This window comes from Antedon mediterranea, chromosome 4 (assembly GCF_964355755.1).
Source record: "Antedon mediterranea chromosome 4, ecAntMedi1.1, whole genome shotgun sequence".
Taxonomy (NCBI): domain Eukaryota; kingdom Metazoa; phylum Echinodermata; class Crinoidea; order Comatulida; family Antedonidae; genus Antedon; species Antedon mediterranea.
In genome coordinates, this window is record NC_092673.1 from 21312820 (window position 1) to 21338456 (window position 25637).

General features: G+C 32.8%; 1 protein-coding gene across 1 annotated transcript; it reads left to right on the forward strand.

Annotated features, from left to right (window-relative positions):
• Window positions 1–3085: 3085 nt before the first annotated feature.
• Window positions 3086–24915, forward strand: LOC140046880 (solute carrier family 28 member 3-like). The gene is made up of 11 exons (XM_072091623.1): window positions 3086–3251; window positions 6930–7046; window positions 7504–7787; window positions 8985–9141; window positions 11125–11316; window positions 12807–12968; window positions 13088–13344; window positions 13487–13655; window positions 14208–14366; window positions 14580–14760; window positions 20384–24915. The coding sequence occupies exons 1-11, from the start codon at window positions 3153–3155 to the stop codon at window positions 20470–20472; spliced, it is 1866 nt and encodes a 621-aa protein (XP_071947724.1). The 5' UTR covers window positions 3086–3152; the 3' UTR covers window positions 20473–24915.
• The last annotated feature ends 722 nt before the right edge of the window (window positions 24916–25637 follow it).

Consider the following 25637-nt stretch of genomic DNA (forward strand, 5'->3'; position numbering starts at 1 on the left):
CAATACAGTTATTGATTTACAAATCTATAACAATAAAATACTAATAAGATGGACCGCCGATAATATTAGGCTCTCTTTTCTCCTCCCCCATCCACTTTTCTCCCCCAAAAGTTTGTAAACAGCACAATAAAATAAATGAAATCGGTATCGGAATACTTTGAAGTTTGTAAGCCTAACCCACATGTAATCCACATGTTACTAACGTTGTCAATGTCAGCATCAATAATACAGACATCCTTCTAAAAACTGGGTGAGATGAGGAAAACCCGGATGTACTCAGTGTGTTACATAAGTCACGTGAGACAATGTTTTCCTGGCAAATTACATTACTACCTCTAGTACTCGTTGAATGTTGACTGCTTTGTGTTTGTGGTAATGTTATTGGTAGACCTGGAATAAAGTCCCCGTATCTGGTATATGCAGTCGTACAGTTGTGATTTTAAAAAGAAGATTCGTGGAAGAAAAAAGGCGATTTATTTTAATTGCCTACCTGCGGATCCCTCCTAAAGTCGTGTTTGGTCCATCCATAGGATTAATATTACAGTATTTTAATTCGAACTCTCTCCTACATTATTACTCCATGGTCTATCTAGATTTAAGGGCTCTAATTTTCATGGGTTATAATTAATATAGATAAAGGTGGGCCTTTTCTACCGGCTTAAAATCGATCTAAAACGTAATTGTATATATATAACTACCCCATAATATTTTAATCTCATTTGGGAAACCCCCAAGAAATCAGTTTGATTTGATTTTTGGGTCAGTGCACACGTTCGCAACCATCCTCTCGTCATTTCCAGTCCCTTAGTAAGCCCCCATCATTTTTTCACCTTGAATGCACTCATGTACTTCCGAAACACTGATAATTGACCCTGTCTCATGCCCCCACTACGTTATTACCTGCCCGACAGTTAAAATGACTCGTCATAGCCAGCCTATAGTCTTCTCATGCACTTTCGTTATTATTTAACATGTTTTAAAAAGATGGATGGATGGATGGATGCCAAAAACTACCATTTACCAATACAACCGCAACCTCCGTCTTGTCATTTCCAACCCCCTATACGACTTGGGATATCCCAATACATTTAGCTTTGTTGTTACGTCATTACCTGTCTACAGGTCTAGGTCAGTCAATGTGTCATACTAGGACTTTTGCCAGTGTGCCTAATTTTTAATTTTGCATACTTTATAACAAGGCTGTGAAGTCATTGATTAAATTTCCTTTCAAAAGTGGATCAAACGCACAGTAAATAACTAAAGCTCTGTTTCACTTTATGTGAAAAAAAATGTGATGTGCCATATATGGACATGATGATGTCATATCACTACCATATTTGGGAATATCAATACCATATTTGGGCACATCACACTTTTTTTTGTCAAACTAGTTTGAAAGTGTAGACAGAGCTTTAGATAGGCTTCCAAAATAAGCCAATTATTGTTTGTAGCCGATATAATATTAATTATTAATATTTACATTTATTAAAAATTGCAGTTTTATTGATATTAATTTCTAAGCATAAAATAGTTATTGGTCTACTAATGCCGAGATATCTTTGTGACTTACTCACGATTAGTTAGAACTTAAATAAATTATTAATCAGTCCCGATGACTTCAACTCTACTTCACAACAGTTGCTCTTCTCTCAAATCTTGAGTTTTTTTGCATTTGAATACATAACTGAACTAAACGTTCCTTCAGGACATTGTTTTCTATTATGCTTTTTGTAAACAATTCCCGATTATTAATTCTATAAAAATCAGCAAGTATTATGACATGCGTTTAACGTCTTTAAGGCATTATACGTCTGATTACGTCATCGAAATTCATTGTTCTTTTCCCGCGAGATTGTCTCTAGGCTACCGAGTTAGTTTCCCTCTAATTCATGACGATAGTGAAACAGTTCTCTGACATCAATGTCATCATTTACATATGCGCTTTATTTTACTCTATTTACATATACAGTATACTTTGATATAATAATTCTTTACTACTTTTGCGTGTTTTGTATAGAGGGCGCGTATCCACAATTAATGTCGATCACCACAGCAGTTTGGAGGCGTATCACCTACTTATCAATTTAAAAGAAAGTTAATAATTTTTTGTTTGTTTACTCCTAGAAATGATTCAAATACCGTGAAGGAAGGAGACATGTTGTGATTTTAACGTGCGTATTTATTGTAAAAGATAAAATGGAACCATTGTAACCAAATAGTTGATGGTGCGGCGGCGAGGACGATAATACTTGGAATATGCTTTTGCAATAGCGGGGGACAAACCAATCGGTAGTGCGTTAAACAATAACAAAATAAATATAATTAAAATTCAATACCAAAATTAATTTTTTAAAAAGCGGTGATTGGCCAAGCGGTTTAAGATAGTGGAAGATCAAAAATATAAAAGATAAAGCACGGTAATGAAGCCTATAGATGGCGCTGTATCTAAAACAGTAAACGTCAGAACTGTGTTCAGAAAGATTCAACATATACGCCCTCTTTATATCAAACGATTATGAAATTACACAGTTATCCTTACTAAAATCAAAATGTAATTTTGCATATTGATTAACCGCTATCAATATTCGTCATATTATTTTTACAATATGCGCCATCCATCATTTTATAATATTATTTATATAAAATCATTAACAAATTAATAAAATAACATACTCAAGATTCAAGAAATGTTAATTATGAAAACATTTATTTAAGAAAATTGTAAAAACGATATAGGCCAATGTTAAATTACTGTAAAAACGATTAAAAATTATTAAAAATTCAAAATAAAAATTAAGAAACTTCTAAAACGGAAGTGCGTCGGTACGGTTCCCTCTAGGCCGCGGTATCTATGCGTAAAAAGACGCGTTTCCGATTGTGAGCGCGTGTAGGAAGCGCGTACCTGTTACGCGTATATTTATGTCGCTTCAGTATCACTACTAGTACTGCTTGTACATCCAAAAGCATCAACAATGTGCGAAACGGTCTTATTCTTGTACGCAAACAACCACCGCAAAGTGCGTCCGAATAAATGGTAAACTACTAGTGCGTTTTGTTTTGAGAGAGCTTAGTTGGCAGTCCGCTAGTTAGCTGTTTCACGTGTGTTCATTTTCCGCACAGAATTTAAACCTCATCAGGTTAATTGCTATACAATGACATCAAAAGAGGCTAATGAAACTGGCAAGTCCTCCGAGTATCATGCAATTGATGTTAAGGACAATAAGGAGACATCTTTTACGGACAATGAACAGGTAAGATTTACCGGGTAGTGTTGTAGGCTAAGAAGCAACAAGCAGAGAGAGGGGAACAACAACACAGACTTGACGGTCATGACATTGTTTGTTGTGTACCTTGGAATAGAATACGGTACCCCTGGCTGGCCTTGAATAAAGGATTGTGACCGTCCTTGCTGTGAGTGCACTGAATTCTTTATAAGCTTTAGCCTAGTTTGTTAAGGCTAAGTGAGTGAATGCTGTGATATTATTGTTACGCTAGGTGCATTTTTTAAGCAGCATTTTTGTTTTCTGGTTTTTAAACTAATCTTTTTGTAAGATGGGATGGGTCTATTTCTAATAATATTCCAGGAGTAGTAGTAATCTTGCAAAGTTGAGCCGCCGGTAATTTCTATGAAACGCCCAGTGCGTCTTTTACGACATTTCGCGTAGTGATAGAGTGGTGTCCTAGTACATAAGTTCATGGTCTTTAGGTTTATTGTGTCATGAAAATAAATAATAATTACATACTACAATTTTGTTGGTTTGAACCGCCATAACAACACAGCAAAGGAAAGTAGTCATATTTAATAATTTAATTGTTTTTAATCTTTCAAGGTAAAAATGCAGTGCACTCCATAATATTTTTCTCGCGTGTATGCCTACCACGTAAAATCATGTTGTCTCTCAGGACTAATAGAGTATTGATATTCTTCGAATGAGATTAAATAATTATTATTTTTTATTTACTATCTTTTAATATCATATTTTATTGAATTTTACAATGTTAATACACAAAATATTTTACTCAAAAACGGTGATTTTATGCAATTATTTTACCGAAAAATGGAGTAGGCCTAGTTCATACAACTGCCGCCTGAGGGGGCAACATGTTTACGTAATTTTTTGCTAAAAACGATCATTTTCGGTCATGTTTTAGGCCTTATATTTTGGAATCTGCAAGTCAGATATTCATAATTATTTCTCTTTAATTATAATATTTAATAATATATACTAAAAACCGTGATATATAAACTTTGGAATATACATCGTTATATCTAATAATTAATATAAATAGAACTTCTATTAAATAGAAACGAGCACCGGCGAAAGTAAGCATTTGGCGTTTCATAGAAAATAACGTTTTTCTGGCGGCGGCTCAACTTGGCCTAATCCGCTAGCTCAAGGGTCAAGTATTAGTAATTAAATTAATTATAATTTCATATCTCTTTTTATTGTGTAATTATAAATATTAATAGTTTTCTTTATTATTTACACTCTACAGTAGTATTTATTAATGAACAATGCAAAATGTTTTCAAAAGTATAATTTATTTTGATTTTTTGTTTATTTTTTAGTAATACTTGGGTTTTTTTGGGGAAGGGGGGGGGAGGTATTTTTTACAATAATGTATTTTCAAACCATTTTCAATAAAAGAAGTGCTAATATTAGAAATTAGTAGTTAACGTTTTTATTCCGTGTGGGTACGGTATATAAATATAACATTTATTTGTTAAATTGCCCAGGTCTTCTTCTATGACTCATCATAATGTATTGCACAGGCATGGCGTATAGTATATGAATCTTTTTTTTCATTATGACACGTTGAAACATATCTTTAAACTAATTTTTCTTGTTTTCTTGTAATACAAAAAAACAATTCTATATCTGGTTTTGAAATAAAAGGTAAATAAAGACAAATTGATAGAGAAAAGAGGCGAAAACCATTTAATATTGTGCTAATATTGCAGCAACCATATGGAAACTAAAGATTCCAACAATTAGCCAGCGTACTAAAGCTAGCTATTAGGTGGTTATTGTATTGTTAAGAGAACCTAAAGCATAAACCAGCCTTTGTGTATAGAATCACATTCAATGCCCTTGTTCAGTGTTGAATTGAAAGTACTAGAATTCTGTAGAAACACAAAACTGTTAGCAATCCTAAAAGGGCGGATCAAGGATTGTTAAAGTGAAAGAGTGCTAACAATCATTTAATCTTATTAGTCTGTATTTTAGCTGTTTAAACAGGATGGGAGCGTGTATGTCTTCACTGTCCATATGTACACACTCCCCTTTGGATCTGCCACTGATCCATGACCCCTCAGGCCTTCTTGCATTATTATGATGAATTACTATTTACAGCCTTACCACGTTGAAACACCGGTTCTCGTCAGATCAAGATCAAGTTAAGCAACGTTGGGCCTGGTTAGAGCTTGGACAGGAGACCATCTGGGAATATCGGGTGCTGTATATGTAGCTGGGGTCCCGTTAGGCATTTGAAATCAGCACTGCTGACTTTTTGTGGCAGCCCCTGCATCTAGTATCTGCCTCAGACGTATTGACTTATGGCCTTTCTTTGTTGAAGGTGGTCACTGGACGAGAGAAGCCCTTGATCAATGTTAGTACCGATCAAGGCGCTTTAAACAGTCCTGGCTTTGTTTGTATCAAACCTGTTAGTGGCGGTAATTATCGCTGTTGGTTTCGATTGAATAAAATAAAAAATAAAAGTATGTTTCTTGTTGACTTTATAATATTTCTTTTTTCAATCATCTAAGAAAAGAAAAATTTCTGCATTTTGAATCTGTGTTCCTACATAAATATTATCTTATTTTAAATTTTAGTAGCAACTGAAAAAATCTCTGCCTTGTTCTCCCAAATTGCTTATTCCACATTTTGAGATGAAAATAATAATAGTAATAATATTGTTGCAGTCTATATCCAGGAATGGATTATCTGTTCTATATTTCTATGTGCAAAATTCAGAACTATTAATCAGATTTGTAAAGAAGCATTATGATGCGAGTTAATGCTCCAGAGTATTACATATCTTTCACATTAAGACGCTACAACCTGTCTCATTTAATCATACAAAGTAAAGATAAACTATCTAATGCACCAGATAATATCTGTGCCTGCTTTGGTGTTATCACCATTACAATCAATATTTCATTATGAGTTATATACTGTACATCGAACGCTAATTCAATTTTGTAATATAGGCCAACAAAGATACTACAAAAAATATTTTAAAATGGAAATTATTTAAGCTATTAGCATAATGTAGGCCTCAAGTCATTTTAATGCTACAATATCCGGCATGCTGTACCCACTAGTTATATATTTGATTCTTATATGACTACAATTCACCAATGATTGATCATTCTTCGTTCATATGCTGTTCCTTAAAGGTGCCTAATGGGACAGTTACATTACTATACTGTATGATGTATGTATTTATTGGTGTAAATGGTTAGTACATTGGTGATAATATTCATTATAAAGAGTAAAATAAATTAGAAAGTCTTGTTGATTTTATTATTTTATTCTTCTATAGTGCTCAGCAGAAAATACTTGTGTTAAGTACTAAACTAGAGCACATATAAAAAATACATTGTTTTCGTTACTTGAATTACTTGCTTGCAGAATCAAAAACTTTAGTCAAGGGAAATGAAAGGAAATCAGAAAGGAAGATAACGTAAGAGTTTGATTTCTTTACCGTGTGAGCGTAAAGAATTTGATGACAAGTTAATTTATAGTCTACAAAACAGTGTTTAAATCTAAGTCCACAACTCATACCAAAAAATTTAATAAAAATGTGGGGTTTTTATTAGATAATTTATAGCAGAAGTACTGTAGGCTGCTAAAATTTAAAAAAAAAACAAGATACTGAAGGAATTTTCACATTAAAAAATATAAATTATTTTATTTACAATAAAGGGGTCTGAAGCTCAGGAAGATGACGTGGATGACGTGGTAATAAAAAGTTTACCTGTAGAGGGCGATAATGAAGCTGGCGAGGTGTATACTCAGACAGAGGGCAACGTATTTACAGAGGTAAATTTGAAATAACATTTATAAGCAAATATTAAATAGGTGATCCAATACATGTACAGTACAGTATAATACAGTGCTATGCAACCCGACCGTATAGTAGTATTTTAATAATGAATCGCATAAAACCCGCTTTGCATCAGTTTACTAATTGATGGCTATTAATTAATTAATTGATGTAATCTGTTTTAATTTAACATTTATCCACAGAGTTCTTTAAAATAAATCCAAACCTGGAATTTTCAAATTTAAATCCTTTTTATATCTCATCTAATAATACCTGTAGATAGAGTAAAATGCTTACGTTACGGCAGCGTACATATAGCCTGGGATACTCTCTTGAAAAGTTCTTAATAGTAATTAACTACGTGTTGTACCGTAAGCATCTATTTCTCTACTGCTAATTCTTCACCTTGCCAACCTGGTACGGTAACCACTTTTTTTTAAATCTCTCCTACAGGCGATAGAACAGATAGAAACTGCTTTCAACTCATTTTATAATCAAAACAGAAAATGTATCATTCGCCTCTTCTATATATTACTTGCAGTGCTGTTTTATGTGTATTTAATATTCGTGTTGGCAAAGTACTTTGAACGTTCGTACTACCTCTTAATTCTTACATTAATCGTGAATGTAGTCTGGTTTTTACGTTATATAAAAAGAAGATATGGTTCGTTTATTTATGATGCTTTTGCAAAGAAACCTATTGATTTTTGTACAGTGAATTGGCAGTGGTACAGATGGTAAGTCACAGTTTTTTTTTGTTTTTTTTTGGTTGATCGAAAAGAGGTGTGGCGCAGTGTGTTGGACTACTGATTGTAAATTCGAATCCAACATTTGTATCCTTAGGAAAGGCACTTATGTTTGCCTCTATCTACCCAGGTGTATAAATTGGTCCCTGGTCAAAACACAATTGCGCTAATTACTAGCTGCATTATGGGAGTATGTTTTCATACGTGTTTGATCCAAAAAATCACCTGGGTAATAATGTAAAGCGCTTAGAAGCATTGTGTAATAAGCTGTATATAAGAACGAGTATTATTAAGTAAGTCCATATTTGTACTTACAGTACAATATTTCTCCTCTTTTTTTTTTTGGTTCATCATGAATTAAATAATATAAAATTGAAAACTATTATATACCAGAGAAATTGATTTTGTTGAATAAAATACCAGGGAAGTACTATGCTTCGCTAAACATAATTACTTAAAAATAATAAAACAAACTTAATTGGAAAAACGTGTGAACTATATCCATCATTTATATATCTAAGACATAGTCTAGCTTTGCATATTCATGGTATGATGCTGATAAAACTTCCTGATGCTTCCGTGGTAACTGACTGACTTTCAAGGCAATGTATCTTTCTTGGTACAATGCCAAACTAATTACATTTCAATAAAAAACATAATTGTATTTGAAACTCAATGGCAACGTTATCAAGACATTGTATATAACAAACAGAAGGATGAACATAAATTGAATAATAGTTTAATTACAATCTAAATTTATCTTGAAAGAAATAACGAACTGTAGGCCACGAAGTCTTTACTGTGCGTCTCTAGCCAGGGAGTTTGTAGGATTTAAACAAGAAACCCCCTTTTCCTGAAGTGCCCTTTAAAGGCCAATTTACACAGACGAGCTGTAACGGTAATAAAAATATAGAATCTCTGTTATTCCTTATGGCTATTTATACACAACGCGGAGCAGATGGGCAGTTCCCGCTCAGGATAAATACAGATTCTACTTGGGACATGCTACATGGTTTTCTACTGGCTTATCGTTACCGCTCGTCTGTGTAAATTGGCCTTAATGAGAGAGAGAGAGAGAGAATCTCCTGGTGTAAAACTACCTCAATCAATTTGGTGTTAGTTTTAAGAAGTTGTATGAGAATCACCCCTTACATTTATGTTATGTTTTCTTGCTTTTTATTTACATAGGCTTGTATACGCTTCTCTGTTGCTTATATTAATAATATTTGCTGGTGTTACGCGTGTATTTCACGATGTGTATGCAGAGCCAGAGAGGTTGATTTCTGCTTTTGGAATCTTTGTCATGCTCACGTTTAGTGTATTCTGTTCAAAATACCCAAGCAAGGTAAACTCAGTGCATGTTGTTTTGTGTTACCACAACATTTTTATACTAACAAAGTGTATTTTGTGCCTAGATTACCTGGATAAACCGACAATAGCCCATGCTCTCCAGAGGGAGTTAAAGTTCCTAGGATACTCCTGGACCATAATGGACTAGTCCGCAACCACGGCCTCATGTAGGAACATTCCAACATACCACCGTCATCATTTCTTTTTGAAATATGAAGACGTTACAACGTTAGACCATGTTTCCACAACCAAAAAATAACAAATAATTAACCGATAAACTGCCTGTGGAAACGGGGTTAAACCAATTCCAATTGAGACAAATTAATTGATAATTATATCATTCAAATCATATAATTATCGGATAAATTTGATAAATTTTAACCTTTGACCTGGAGGACAAATTGTTGCGTTGTGTTTTGGTAATTACTGACCATTCGCACTTTATTGGTTAAAAAATTAACCGATAATTTTGTTTTGGCTGCGGAAAACATGGCCTATGAAGCAATCAAGTGTGACTTTGGTTACAGGATTGCGCATGTTTTAAGATGTCCCTTATTCTTGATATACAGTACTAGGCTCCGGTAAGAAATATAGTGTGCATACATATATACATAACCCTAAAGCATGCATGTGACTGGAATTGAAATGTAGCTGAAAGTGTGCAAGTGTAACCATTTAAAAATAGGTCATTGTTATTACACATTGTAACTTTGATATTAACTGTTAGCATCTGCAGTAATACAATAGTTAGCAGCTAACAGTTAGCAGCTAATAGTTAACAGTTTACAGCTAACAGTTAATTAAATATTTCAAGCTGTAGCCAAATGCATCATGAGTAAAATTTACCAAAAATTGCCAAAGTAGGCCCAATTTCATGTTTTAAGGGTATATATACCTACAAGCATTTGTTTATTGTTCTTAACCAGTACTGAAAGTAGTATTTAGTGGTGACATATTCAGTTGGAATTATGACTCTATACAGGAGCGTAACACAGATGCCTGAGGCCCCTGGTTTAGGAACCCTAAGTGGCCCTCCAACGCTGTAAACATATTTTAATGCCTGTTTTTTCCTCTGAGCACTGCTCAGGGGCTCCCATAAGCTCTGGGGCTCCTGGGTTCAGCCAGTGAGACGTCAAAGTCATTACACCACTGACTCTATACAGGGACATTATATAGCTACTGTTTATTAGCATTACAACATTCACACATCAGTGTACAGTGTCTTTATTGATTATTCAAGATTATTATAAAAAATATAGATTGTTTTTTTATTTCAATATTACAATGAATATTTTGTATTCATTGTTATATTTTGATACTATTTTGCATAAGTAATTCATAGATCAAGGAGCAACATAAAAAATAACATTCACAAATGTATTTATTATTGTTAAATACTGTATGTACCATATCCTGAAGTTTTACAGGGGGTGAAGCTTAAAGTGTTTTACTTATTTGACCTCCTTTCACACTTCTATGATTAGCAAGTACAAGTATCTTATTTTTAATTAATTTGATTACCATATTTATTATTTCTTTGATACCTGCTTACTAAATGTGTACCATTTGTATTTGAAGTTTGAAAAATTAAATAAAAGAAAGAAAAAAGAAAAAGAAAGTGGTAGTTTTTATACTTAGCATTTTTTGGTACCCTGAAGCTAAAAGTCTTCATTACTGTTTTTGTCCTGTTTCCGGTTCCTGTGTTGTCCTGTTTTCTTTTTCAGTTTTTATCTGCTGCCATACAAGCTTCGCTTTTTTGGAATTTTTCCCCTCTTATTTTAATCATATTTACTGTTAATTTTTATTTACTATGAAATTATAAGAGAAATAAATGTTACCTTGATTGATTGATTGATAATACACATTAAACATTATTACAGTACTAAGCTTTAAAAAAAATGGCTAAAAAATGTCTTAATTTAATGAAGAATGAGAAAGCTTTTAAGCCTATCAGTGACATATTATTTTATATCTTTAGATTCAATGGCGAACTGTGATATGGGGAATTTATCTACAGGTATTAATTGGTCTTGTCATTTTACGCACAATGCCAGGTTACATCATGTTTCAATGGTTAGGTGACCAAGTACAGACCTTCTTAGATTATACGTACGCTGGAGCTGAATTTGTCTTTGATAAGAATTTAGAAGAGAGGTACTTTGTGTTTGTGGTAAGTTTTAAAACTTAATCATTTTCAATTTCGATTTCATTTCATATTTCATTAAGTCATTTCATACAATTTTAAATACTTATTTTATATTTTTTTTTAATTTGTTTTAAAGAGGTATTGTCTCCCAAAAAAATGAAAAGTAAAGATTAATAAAATCAAACTTTGAATAGATTATTATAATTTAATCACTTCATATGAAAACAATGGAAAAAATTAATGTTTTCACTTATAAAATAACAAAATAAATGGTTAAATTCAACCAAAAACCCATAGACTAGCAGCCAATTTGACTATTTTTTTTAGGTAAATACCTTCTTTTTTTTTTCTAATTTTTGGTCAAAGTGAATAACTATTAGGTGACATTAAAAAATGGCATATTAAAAAAAAAATTAAAAAATTTTCAGGGGGTGGGGGGGGGGACAATACATCTTTAATATCTGTCTTCAACCCAATATCAGAGTTTTTCTCACTATAATATGGCCAACACCGTACCAGTATAAAAGTCAGAGACTTTAAAAGAACATATTTTGATGTTATTCCCAGGTCCTTAGAAAGTCAACAACTCAATATTTTTGTTATAACCATTAACAAATAGTTATTAAGGCTAGACCTTGAACTAGTGCTGCATATTGGCAAAGATTATGAAAATTGACTTTTATATGTACCGTAATGGTAATCACAATATTATATAATGTAAGGCATCATAGTTGACCTAGTATTTATATGCATCTTATTTATTCTTTACTAAACAAACATATTTTCCACCTGAACATTTTTGTAAATTGTTTTGTTGAATATGCAGATGCTATTTTAATGTCACATAATAGTTGTTATTAAAAACTATTTATCTGAGAAAACTGTAATTTAAAGCAAAAAAAATCAGTAAAATTGCCTGTTTCTGTTGGCTTTTTATAAGTGAAATCATATTTTATAAATATAAGTTTTTCTTATGAAATTGAATAACTTCCTTAATAACTCACTGCAAAATGGCCTATTCAAAATCTTATTTGTCATGATTTTGGGGGACAATACATCTTTAATCAGACAATGTTTTTTCCTGTTTTAGGTTCCTGTGTTGTCCTGTTTGCTTTTTTAGTTTTTATAAGCTGCCTTTTCAAGCTTCGCTTTTTTTAAAAATTTTGCCCCTCTTATTTTAATCATATTTACTGTCAATTTTTATTTATTATGAAATTTTAAGAGAAATAAATGTTTGGAAGGTGACAATTATTATTGTTATAATATGTGATAAGCACAATCATATTGCTGTTCTTGTTTGTTGGCCTATTCAAAGTTTGCCCTATAGACACAGAGACCTGACCTGAAATGAAATACATTTTTTTCATTATATATTTTTTTTATCTGTGCTGTGCCATGCCCCTTTTGCTTTGGCTTGTATTGTTTTAATGAATAAAAATGGTTCTTAGAAGCCAATTTGTAATGCTTTTAATGCAAAGCAAGTAATAATAATAATTTGTTTCTTACATCAATAGGTACTACCTATGATTATTTTCACAAGTGCTGTTATCTCAGTGTTATACTATTATGGCGTAATGCAGGCTGTTATATCGGCTTTTGCCTGGGTAATGCAGCACACGATGGGTACGTCTGGTGCAGAATCTTTTGCTACAGCGGCTAATGTTTTTGTTGGAATGGTAATTATTATATGATTATTATGGTTTAAACATACAGTATGTTCATATTTGTAGGAATAGCTGTTGACATTTAATCCATATTCATTGCTTCTTTTCCATGCTTTCATTTCATGGCTTAGACCACGGCACCTCTTGCTATCAAACCATATTTACCTCTCATGACCAGGTCGGAACTTCATACGATCATTGTAAGCGGAATGGCAACTATAGCGGGGAGCGTACTTGGCGTATATATTGGATTCGGTGCTAGTGCCTCCCACCTGCTGTCAGCTTCTATCATGTCTGCCCCTGCAGCTCTAGCCTGTGCTAAGATCTTCTATCCTGAGGTTGAAAGACCAAAGTCAATTGCACAAATACAATTAATTGGAGAGAAAAGGTTTGTTTTTTATTAATAAAATCTTATTGACACTTTTTCATCCAAAATTCATTTATTATACAGTAAGTGTGTAGGAAACATCTGGGTAAATAAACTTTTGAAAACAATAAATAATAATAAATGTTTTCTTTCCTTATGTTAGAGAAGAACAGAATGTATTAGAAGCATTGTATGGTGGAGCTAAGGACGGTTTGAAGATTTGTGGCTATGTCCTGGCAAATCTTGTTGCTATTATATCTGTATTGGCCTTTGTTAATGCTGTGTTACATGAACTTGGCTATATGGCTGGTGTAGAAAACTTATCATTTGAGGTAAACTTTGAGGTCATGTCAAAATTATACTACTGCAGTGACTGCAGCAATTATATTGTTTAGTGCAGTAAAATAATTTTAGTGTGTTTTACCACAAAAGTGTAGGAGACAGTTAATGTGCAGGAGTAAGCAAATTTAGTTACTGCAGTAACTGGAGTAAAATAACTTATATATCTTTTATTTGTGAAGGCACAATTGCAATGATTTAAATGAAGAACACATGAAAATAAATTGATTTACTTTAAACTTCTTTAAAATTTCTTTATAATTCTTTAGTGCTAAATTCTTAATGCTATGATTTTACAAATATCATGTTTGCTGCCCTCTTTAATGTGATATTCTTTCATTTATTTTTCTACAATAAATTTACAAAATAGTTTGTCGCCCTCTTTGGATTGGTAGGCTATTAGGGTAGTCCAAAATAAGACATTAAGTAACTTCCTTTGATTTGTATCTTTGCTCTTCGTCTAACTTTTCGTCTGCCTTATTATTTTGCTTTGGTAAATTTGTTTTTACTGTATTATATTCAATGACTAAATGTATTTTTTGTAGTTAATTTGTAGCTACCTGCTTTACCCAATTGCCTGGCTACTTGGAACAGAGCGCAAAGACTGCAGGATAGTTGCTGAGTTGATTGGTACCAAGACATTCTTAAATGAGTTTGTAGCCTACCAAAATCTTGGCGCTTATCTCGATCAAGGTGCTCTTTCAGTGAGTTTAATACCAATTTCTCATTTTCTTAAATGCAGTGCTTAAATCAATTTACAATTATACTTCAATTAATCGATCAATGCTTCAATCAGTCAATTTAATTGCCATTCAAACCTTTGTTGAGTTATATAGTCAGTGGTTAAATTTGTTTCAGATATACAGTACTTCTGAAAACACAAAACATTATACAATTCTAATATTTCTTTTTAATAGATTCGTTCACAAGTCATAGCAACTTACGCCCTCTGTGGATTCTCAAATCTTGGTAGTCTTGGCGTGATGTTGGGTGGTCTTGTTCCGTTGGTTCCAGAACGCAAATCTGAGATCGCGACTTCATGTCTCCGAGGTTTATTTGCAGCCACTATAGCATGCCTGTTAACGGCAGCAATCGCAGGTGAGATACTTTTACCTGAAATAGTACATTCTTTCGGAACTGTGCCTTTAATAGAGATGTCCCCTAAGTGTCCCTTTAATAGAGATATCCCCTAAATGTCCCTTTTACAAAAGATTTCCCCTAAGTGTCCCTTTAACAGAGATGTCCCCTAAGTGTCCCTTCAATGGAGATGTCCCCTAACTAAGGACTGACTGTATTGTTAATGACTTTTTTTTTGTTTTTCTTGATATCCCAAGTATTAAAATATTAAGGAGACACTACATGTTCCCTTTAAAAGAAATATCCCGCAATAAGCCTTGTAGTGTTAAAAACATATATTCTTCCTTATACTTTTCATGGGAAAGTTTCCGCTAAATAAAAAAGTCCCAGAGTGGTTCTAATACATTTTTTTAAACAGTGGTTTTTTTTTAAACATTTATATCTGATTGGTTATTACATAACATTGCAGAAAGGAATATTATGAGTAATATGTAGATTTTAAAATAACACTCCAGCACTTAATTTTGTTGTTTGTGCAGAATCCACAATAGACAGTTAAATATTTTTTGTGGTCCAAAATTGCCAAAAGCAAAGGCCAAATTAATTTTTTTTTGTGGAATCAAAATGACCAGAAGCAAAGGTCAGCCTAGAACACAATGACCAGCCTCAAGTTTGAATACTGTAATATATACATCTTTATTTAGATACCATCGCCAATTATACTTGTTTAAAATTTCCTTATCTCAGTGCTGTGTTAAATTTCAACAGGAGTGAGCTTCTTGATCCCATCAAATGAAATAGTTGCCAAATTTTCTCCCCCATGGAGTGTCCACTGGTTGCATCCAGTGCGTGTAATATAGGTTAACATAATGTAAATCACCTTTAGTCTTGCGTCCCAGCTTGAGATGCTTACAAACACCTGTAAATCTAGTTTATAATCCTATCAACTTGTCTTTGTTGCTTTTTAGCTTTTTTTTATCTACAGTATGTTCACATGCAATTGTCCAGATTGAAAAATCCAACAACATAGTGTGTTCACACAGCTCGTTCATGATCTTGATAATATAAAGTCTGAATATTAAAAATGTATTGTCCCCCAAAAAACCTGAAAAAGTTTAACAAAATCAGACTTTGAATAGGCCATTTCCATAGAGAAAAAACCTGAAAAATAAAGCGTTCTCACATTAATATCTAATGGTTAGACTAACAGTTAGGCTCACAAGCACCTCATAGTAACTGCTATAATAATAATAATATATAATAATAATTACATGCTTTATTTAAACATGAAAACATGGCTCAACAAGCAGTTGTTTTTCTGCAAGGCCGTGTATAAAAACAAAAAGTTCACAAACAAAACTACAATACATTATACTGAAATATAAATACTTATAACCAAAAACTACTGTTTTTTATGTTCATTTATGCTTAAAAATAACTACTGAATAGATTAAAAATAAAACTGCCTGGTTTCGAAGAATTTGGAGCGTTTTACTTTGAATTTGATTTGAGCGTCCCCAAACAACATGGCAATATTCATGATGTGGAGCCATGAGGGATTTAGTTTAGATTGAATTCATTTGGAAGAATGTTGCTAGTCTTTTTTTAGATAGTACAAGCTCTGCAATGCCTTAGATTTGACATGATTAATTTGTGAGGACCAAAAAAGATTGTTATCAAGAATTACACCAAGATGTTTGCATTGATTAACACGAGGGAATGTTCATATCAATTTGTAAATTAGATATGTTTGATAGTTTTTGCCTTGAGCCTATTTTCATGTATTAAGTTTTCTTAACATTTAAACTAAAAGAAAGTCCTATCAAATCATCATTAATTGTTGTAGTTAGATTATTAATATTTTTATCTACATAATATATACAAGTGTCATTAGCATACATAGAAACAGTGGATTTATCAACAGCTCTAGGTAAATCATTCACATAGAGGAGAAAAAGCAAGGGTCTCAATATAGACACCTGCGGGATCCCACATATACTGTGACATTCATCAGAATTTACTCAATTTATGTTAGTTGAATTGGAGAGGAACAAATTTATGATATAGGTTTATTGGGTAGACAATTAAATCCATGACATTTTTAATCAGATCAGCTGGTATTTCATCAGTTCCAGTAGCTTTTTTTGATGAAAGAGAATTAAAAATTGTATAGACGTATTCTACATCAACATTTTCAAAAGTAAATTTGTCAGTATTGTTAAGTATTATTATTAGTATCATTATTATTTAGTATTATTACCAGGTGGGTCAACATGAGGAATACTTTTGTGAAGTGTTGAACCTATATGGGTTTGACATGGCAAAGAATGAGGCTGACCAACCAGGTGAGGATATCTACAGACTTGTATATTCCAACAAAAGGATATGTGAAATTGTTGGAACATCTTCCTTGAGGGACTGCATACAGTCAGTATATCCGATACGTTGGTCATATCTGTAGAGGACCGAATACATCAATGCTGTTTGCTGTTCCAACAAGACGGTACTATTGTGATCAGTGAATTAAAATCTCTCGTATTTTAAGTATGGAAATTAGGCAAGCCAAAGCCATTACACAATTGACGAAAATTCTTAACGAACACCTTAATAGGCTATGTGGTGCTGAATAGGTTTTCGACTCCAGTTCTACGACGTAGAAGAGTAGGATCCCATATGTATGTATGTATATATTTGCAAAGTACTGGTTTAATTTGTTTGAAATATCTTCTAGTTATATCACCATTATTAGTTTTAACACTTGCTATGTTTGTATTGTTAGGCTTACCTGGTGCTAGAAATCAAATATTATCCCAAATCTTTTTTGGGTCTTTTGTATTCAGTTGTTTTGTAAAATAATCATTTTAGCATTGTCTAAGTTCATAATTAACTTTATTTTTTAATTTCCTATATTCAGTTCACATATTTGGTTTATTTTTTCTATTGGGTCTTCTTTTTAAAACATGTCCTTCTCTCATGAGCTGTAAGACGTTTTGTGTTAGCCACGGGGGCTGTTTTTGTGTCTCATCCTTTTACATTTTATATGTGCATTTTTGTTGGCAATATTTAGAAAAGTTTCCTCAAAATCTCAAACAGCATTATCCACATTGTGTAAGTTGTGATTTCTGTCCAGTTTACATTTAATATATCAGTTCTAAACTTAGCTTTATCAAAATTCTTAAAGTTTCTACATTTCTTATATCTGTGTTTTTTATTTACCTTGCCAAATTCAATATAGATAGCCAAGTGGTCACTCAAGCCGGTATGGAGAACACCACCTTTTTTTACTCTCTCTCTCTGGTGAAGAAACATATATGTGGTCTATTAGTGTACTGGTGTTATTAGTAATATGTGTAGCTTCAGAGATCAGTTCAGGCTCAGTTTTGGTCAGTGACGGATCTAGGATTTTAAAGAAGGGGGGGGGGGTAGGCGGGGGGGCCTAAAAGTAATAAAATGGAGTGCCGACTTAATTTGATGTCCTATCTTTTGCATTGCAATTTTTGAAATTTAGAGTGGGGGTGGGGGGCTGCTGGGCTGGCCCCCTCTTGAATCCGCCCCTGTTGGTTTTGTGGTTTAGGAGGAAATAGAGTAACTCTTGAAGTTAGTACTATTTGTAATACAGTGTAGACATTTCATATGCTTAGTATGTTAGTGGACAATTATGGATATCAAACAGTAAACAACATTCATTTCAAATGATCTACTTTCAGCATTTAGTCATTAGATTAATTTAATCCTATTAATTTACTACAAAACCTGCTTAAGTTCTCCGCTCATCAGATTATCCACGTCATCGTCGGTATTATTGCCGTGGAAGAGGTTCACTATGACCGACTTGTTCATAATGTAAGACTGTTTGCAGCGACCGGGTGTGCGTTCCCCACATTTAACAACTAAAATGATATTATGGACTACTTTTTAATATCTGTTTTTTCTTTTTATCTATTTTTGACAGACTATTAATAGTGTACATTATAATTCCCCCATTTTAATAATTTCTGGATCCACCCCTGAGAGAGTTGTGGGTTTAGGAGTGGGAGGGCGGGGACATAAGACTTTATGCAGAGAGTTGTGAGTTTGTGAGTGGTAGGGGACATAAGACTGTATACAGAAGGTTTTGGGGGTAGGGACATAAGACTGTATATTCAGAGAGTTGTGGGTTGATGAAGGGCGGTAGGGGACATAAGACTGTATGCAGAGAGTTGTGGGTTTATTGGGGGTAGGGGAGTTAAGACTGTATGCAGGGAGTTGTGGTTTGATGGGGGTAGGGAGATAAGACTGTATAAAGAGAGTTGTGGGTTGATGAAGGGCGGTAGAGGACATAAGACTGTATGCAGAGAGTTGTGGGTTTATTGGGGGTAGGGGAGATAAGACTGTATGCAGGGAGTTGTGGTTTGATGGGGGTAGGGAGATAAGACTGTATAAAGAGAGTTGTGGGTTGATGAATGGCGGTAGGGGACATAAGACTGTATGCAGAGAGTTGTGGGTTTATTGGTGGTAGGGGAGATAAGACTAAATGTAGGGAGTTGTGGTTTGATGGGGGTAGGGAGATAAGACTGTATAAAGAGAGTTGTGGATGATGGGGGTGGGGATTAGAGGACATAAGACTGTATGCAGAGAGTTGTAGGTTTATTGGGGGTAGGGGAGATAAGACTGTATGCAGAGAGTTGTGGGTTGATGGGGATTTTGCAACAGGTGTGTTTAACCAATCAACTATCTTTATTCATAGTTTTATAAACAACCTCTAAAATTGTGCTGTAGTAACATTCAATCTGCAAGATTTAATTTAGATTTAATTAGCATTATTATTATACAATACACAGGAAAAATGACAGATTTATGAGAGTATATATATATATACATGATGATGAATAAATATCTTTTGCTTGAGGAAAAAAAACAATATTGTTTAGTATGAGCAGGAAACTATTAACTTGTTAGAAAAGGAACACTTTTGAAATATCACCTGGCTTGTAAAATCATCATGTCTATTAAAAAATCAAAATAATATTCTATATTTAGTAGTTTATTCAAAAGTGAAGAGAAGAGGAAGACAAACAGTTTAGCAATTATTACATTTACGATTAGTAAATGTATACACATCAATGAACTTAAATAAACCATTTTTTGCCGTTTTAAGCGATATATTATATTGACTTAAGCATGCCATACTAACTTAAGCCAATCTATTGCATATACCATATTGACTTAAGCCAACCCTATTGCATATCATACTGACTTAAGTGTACTGTGCTGACTTAAGTGTACTGTACTGACTTAAGTATACTGTGTTGACTTAAGTGTACAGTGTTGACTTAGGTGTACTGTGTTGACTTGAGTGTACAGTGCTGTACTTAAGTATACATTGCTTTACTTAAGTGTACTGTGTTGACTTAAGTGTACTGTGTTGACTTAAGTGTACTGTGCTGACTTAAGTGTACTGTGCTGACTTAGATTTATTGTGCTAACTTAAGTGCACAGTGCTGACTTAGGTGTACTGTGCTGACTTAAGTGTACTGTGCTGACTTAAGTGTACTGTGCTGACTTAAGTGTATAGTGCTGACTCAAGTGTACTGCACTGAACCTACTGTACTGACTAATAGTGTGTATGCCCAATTGAACATTTTTTCTTATGTGTCGTTAACAGGATTGTTGTATGATGGGATTGCCATAGAGGATGAAATACAGAATGCATTGAACACAACAGAAGAAGTTATCAGTACAACACTCATATGAAGTGTACACTTAAGTATTTACTAATTCATTTTAATCAAACTATTTGTTTTACGGGTGATCTTTTTCAAAATGTGTAGTAGAAAGATGTGGGTTCTTTGGTTGTAGCAACAATTTAATAGTTTAGAAAACTTTAATAATGTTGATTTTTATGTATATTTTGTTAGCCTTTTCTTGATTTTTATGTATATTTTGTTAATTTTTCTTGATTTTTATGTATATTTTGTTAGCTTTTTCTTGATTTTTGTGTATATTTTGGTAGCTTTTTCTTGATATATGAAATGAATTTCAATATCCAAAATAAGTAATCTAAACTGAATGCATTCAAGATTCAGCTAGGAATTATACCTCATTAATACACACAAAAACTTGTTGGTATTTGTGCATAACGGGAGTTATATTATACAGAAAGACCCAGACTCGATTCCCGACAACTCTCAGTCCACTTGGCTGTAAATGAGTACCTGGTTGAAAAATACTAGAGGGAATAATGCAGCGTGGAAAGGAAATGATCATACTATAGCATAACGCTGAGCTCCTAATTAATTCCCCTATTATGCACTTGTCAATTATATGACAACCCCGGGAGAGGTGATCATGAGTGCGCTATTTACAAATAATTAATGACACAGGGGTGCGTCAAAATCCTAAATGGTACGTTACCGCAATGAACAGTGGTGTGTCAATGTCCGTTACCACAAAAGGACAGTCTTAGCGCGTCCTTTTTCTCTAAAAGGTTCATCAATAATTCTAACATGGGTGCGTCATTTTCACATAAAGGTAAGTAAATTTTGTGACGCATGGGTGCGTCATGGTATGTATAAGGTATGACGCACATCATGTAAATGACGCACCTTTCCCGAGGATTGTATAGTGGGTCATACAATTGACAAATGCATTATGTTCAGAGTAAATACGGGGCTAGGATGTGTATAACAGTGGATATCTTAACCTAGATGTGTGTAATGTGAAGTCTTATCATGGATTTATTGCAACACTCTGAATAGTACTAATAATGAATGTTCCAAAATCTTGCCAATATTCTGGTTATTTTTGTATTTTTACCTGAAGCATTATTATTATATTTTTGTAAATTACCTTATAAGGCAATTTGAATTTCAAAGTCCACCACTACTGTATTTTGTTTTTATCAAATTGAAATTAATGTCTTTAATTATTAATCATATCTTTCTACAGTACAACTATGTGTATTTTTTTGTATAAGAATTTTATAAAAAATGTTTTTATTGTTTGAAGGTTTGAACGAAGAAATCAAAAGTTTGCGGTACACCACATATATTAGTTCTGAGAAACTCAACAGTTCTTTTCAGAACTAATTTTGCGGTACACCACATATATTAGTTCTGAAAAACTCAACAGTTCTTTTCAGAACTAATTTTGCGGTACACCACATATATTAGTTCTATAAAACTCAACAGTTCTTTTCAGAACTAATTTTGCGGTACACCACATATATTAGTTCTGAAAAACTCAACAGTTCTTTTCAGAACTAATATACGGGGTGTACCGCAAACTTCATATCAAAAAAATGTTTTTGTCATGTAAATTGTGTTATTTTATATTAATTTTGTTTTTATCTACTATAACCAGAATTGAATCTTATCAATAAAATTGTTTGCTTAATTTTAATCTTATTATCAATGAGATTGATGATTAATTTTAATTTTTAATTTAATTTTGTTATTTTATATTGATTTTGCTTTTATCTACTATAACCAGAATCAAATATTATTATCAGTGAAAGTGTTTGCTTAATTTTAATTTTAGTATCAATGAAATTTTTTGCTTAATTTTAATTTTTTAAAGATTAATTATGGATTGATATCAAAGCTCTGGAATGTGTAAATAGTGAAACTTAATACTTTACCAGAAATGTTTCTTAAATTCTTGGTAATAACTTAACAGTTGTTAATGTTTTATATTAAATGACGCAAACACTAGTATCTGATGAAAATACACTACCTTTGATTTCCATTTGACACGTGTGTGATGTGTTAGTTTAAAGATATATTGTCCCCCTGAAAAAATTAATTTTTCAATTTTGTTTGTTGAATATGTCATTTTAATGTCACATAATAGTTATCCACTTTGAACAAAAATTGAATTTAACCAAATTTATTTGCCTGAAAAAAACTGTAATGTAAAGCAAAAAATAGTATGATTTTTGGTTGAATTTGTCCATTTATTTGTCATTTTATATGAGAAACATTAGTTATTTTATTTTTTTTACGGAAGGGATTAACCTTTTAAAACTACAAAATAACCTATTCAAAGTCTGATTTAATTAATCTTCATTTTTCATGTTTTTTGGGGACAATACATTTTTAAACTATATTTTTGTGAATATTGCATTAATCAAAGAAATGATACCATCCTTTTTCCCGTTTATGTATTCCTGTGTTTATTTAATTTAAACTGTTATTAAAATTAATGTATAAATGAAATATCTGAATGAATGAATCCTGTTATGTCAATTGTTGACATATTTTAACATTGTACAGTATATACACTTACTACATACAGTTTAATACTGATAAAAAGCAGTTAAACTGTATGTCATATTTTTTAAATATGTTCTTTTATATATATAATAATTTGAACTAATTGTAAAATTATAAATGATGATTATTATAATAATAATATAAAATATTAGGCTAATTATGAAAATGCATGTTGATTGTAAATTTATTTTTAACATAATGGTTTGAGAACACATTTATGGAATAGTTTTGTTGCCCGGAATACAGTTTGGTTCCCCTTTGGACGCAACGCAAGCGAGTTGACCAATCACAAGTGATAGTTTGGATGATCTATCGCTTTGTACTGATTGGTCAAATAAATAATGTATATTATTCTAATTTGCATTTATACAGGTGGAATGCTTTTATTGTTTCTTCCTTATTTCTCTCTGTCCTGATATGTACAGCATTACTGTAGTATGCTAACCTATTATCCGATGCTGTATCCACCAATGGTATTTATCAGTCAATTTCCGTGATACAGTGTACATGTATATCACATGTGACGTCTGTACGGATAAAGCTAAGAATTAGTGAGTTAATACAATAATAGTGTATAGTTGTTGTATTTACAGTATTACTTGATAATATTGTATGATAATGTGAAAAGATGTTTATCCATCTTAATAACAAGGCAGGGTTAATTTACTATAGAGTATTATACTGTATTTATTGGTGAAATTAAACTAATATGACATTTTATATTGATAAATAAGTTAGAATTATAATTAATATGTATCATAAAAATGTTGAAACATAATGCAATGTTGCATAGTACTTGTGTACCATCTGTGTTACGTAATTATTTTGACAACATTAGCCATGTGCGAATGTAAGTCAACATTGATTAAGTTGTGCGCATGTCAACCTTAAAGGTGCGTTCACACCGGTGGCCGGATAAACAATTTTGAAAAAAGTTCACACGAACTCATTGCGGATTAATTTCGTATATATATATATATATCTAGCCCGGAGTTTTCTTCGAATCAGGGCTCAGTGTGTGGAAATACTTTCTCACAATTGGACCAGGGAGTTGTCTAATGAACAACTCTCTGATCCCTGATAATTGAACGCAACACAACGACTTGGTTAAAGCTATGTCTCCACTATCAAACTTTATGTGACAAAAAAATGTGATGTGCCCATATATGGACACGATGATGTCATATCACTACTATATTTGGGCACAGCACCTTTTTTGCCAATTAGTTTCCAATAGAGACGTAACGCAAGCGAGTTCACCAATGAAAAGCGGCAATTCGAATAAACTGACTCTTGTTATTGGTCAATAACGAGTCTCTAGTGGGAACCACTAAGAACGTTTTTTTACAGTACTTCAATAGGAAGAATGCCAATAAAGTTTGTTATTTTTTTATAATTTATTGTACGTGCGTATGCCCTTATAAAACTGTAAACCCTTTGTATAGTAACCATAGTAACCATCCAAATACTGTACAGTATTAGATCAAATGTTTTTACAAGATTTTATACTCGGATTCATAATATCGTATATTAGTTTATTTACCTCGCATTTTGTACAAATATATAGAGATATGTAATTAAGTTGTATGTGGTCATTTCGGCCTCATAAATCGGTGGAAAATAATCGTAAAGAAATGATTAAATAAACATGGTTAAACTGTTAGTGTATACAGTAGATTCGGGTAGAATTCTGAATTTGTTACATCATAAATCATGTAAAAATATTTTGTCAATACAAGAAATAATAAAGAAGTAAATTATCTCTGATGATGTGTAGTTATTTTGGAATATTTGCTATATTCGATTATTGTTAATGGCATTTCGGGTGACCGAGTAAAGTGTACCTATGATGCCCTTGGGTAAAAGTGTATTATCTATTGAGGGTTCATTATGATGCCACATTAATCATATCGATTTGATAACGCTTTATTATACATCTCCTTTCGACCAAGATTGAAATTAACTTTTTTTTTGGCAATATTTTTTTTCGTAATTGTTGTAATTGGTACAAAACCAGTAGGCCTACGAGAATTTACGTTTTGATGACAACTTACATAAAGCGTGGTTCCCACTAGAACGCAACGTATCGGCGCAAGGTATTGCGTAATCACAAGTGAGAACCGACGACACAATAGTGCTGCCAAACATCACAAGTTTGATTTCACGCAGGCGGAGGCGAACACAGTTATTAGAAGGGCATTTTCTTACGTTGCGTCGCTAGTGGGAACCAAGCTTTAGAAGGCATTTACTTACGTTGCGTAGATTGCGTTACGTTGCGTCGCTAGTCGCCACCACGTACTACAGTATTCCTTGACAATTGCTTCAGAATTCGGCAAATCGCGCGTTATTTCTAGAATGTTTACTCGATGGTATATAAAGTTGGTTCGCACTTTCGGTACTGATTTAAAACCACCTGATGTAACCCTGTTTACTAATTAAAATGAGTTCGATAATTAGTTATTAACAAATAAACGAATTTAGGTTCAACGATTTGCCCAAATAGGGGTGTTTTCCGATCGTGGTATACACTGTCTAATGGATGTCCATTTTGAAAAATACCTGTACACAATAATACGAGGATGCTTTGGATTTTCCTATTTCCTCATACGATAATTGTTTTTAATGACTGAAAACCGGTTGAACAGC

What these genes read in the sequence shown, in the direction of transcription:
- LOC140046880 (XM_072091623.1), top strand. Translation starts at nt 3,153, where the DNA reads ATGACATCAAAAGAGGCTAATGAAACTGGCAAGTCCTCCGAGTATCAT. An exon ending in CTTTTACGGACAATGAACAG is followed by an intron (nt 3,252 to 6,929) that starts GTAAGATTTACC and finishes TTTACAATAAAG; the next exon opens with GGGTCTGAAGCTCAGGAAGA. An exon ending in CAATTAATTGGAGAGAAAAG is followed by an intron (nt 13,345 to 13,486) that starts GTTTGTTTTTTA and finishes TCCTTATGTTAG; the next exon opens with AGAAGAACAGAATGTATTAG.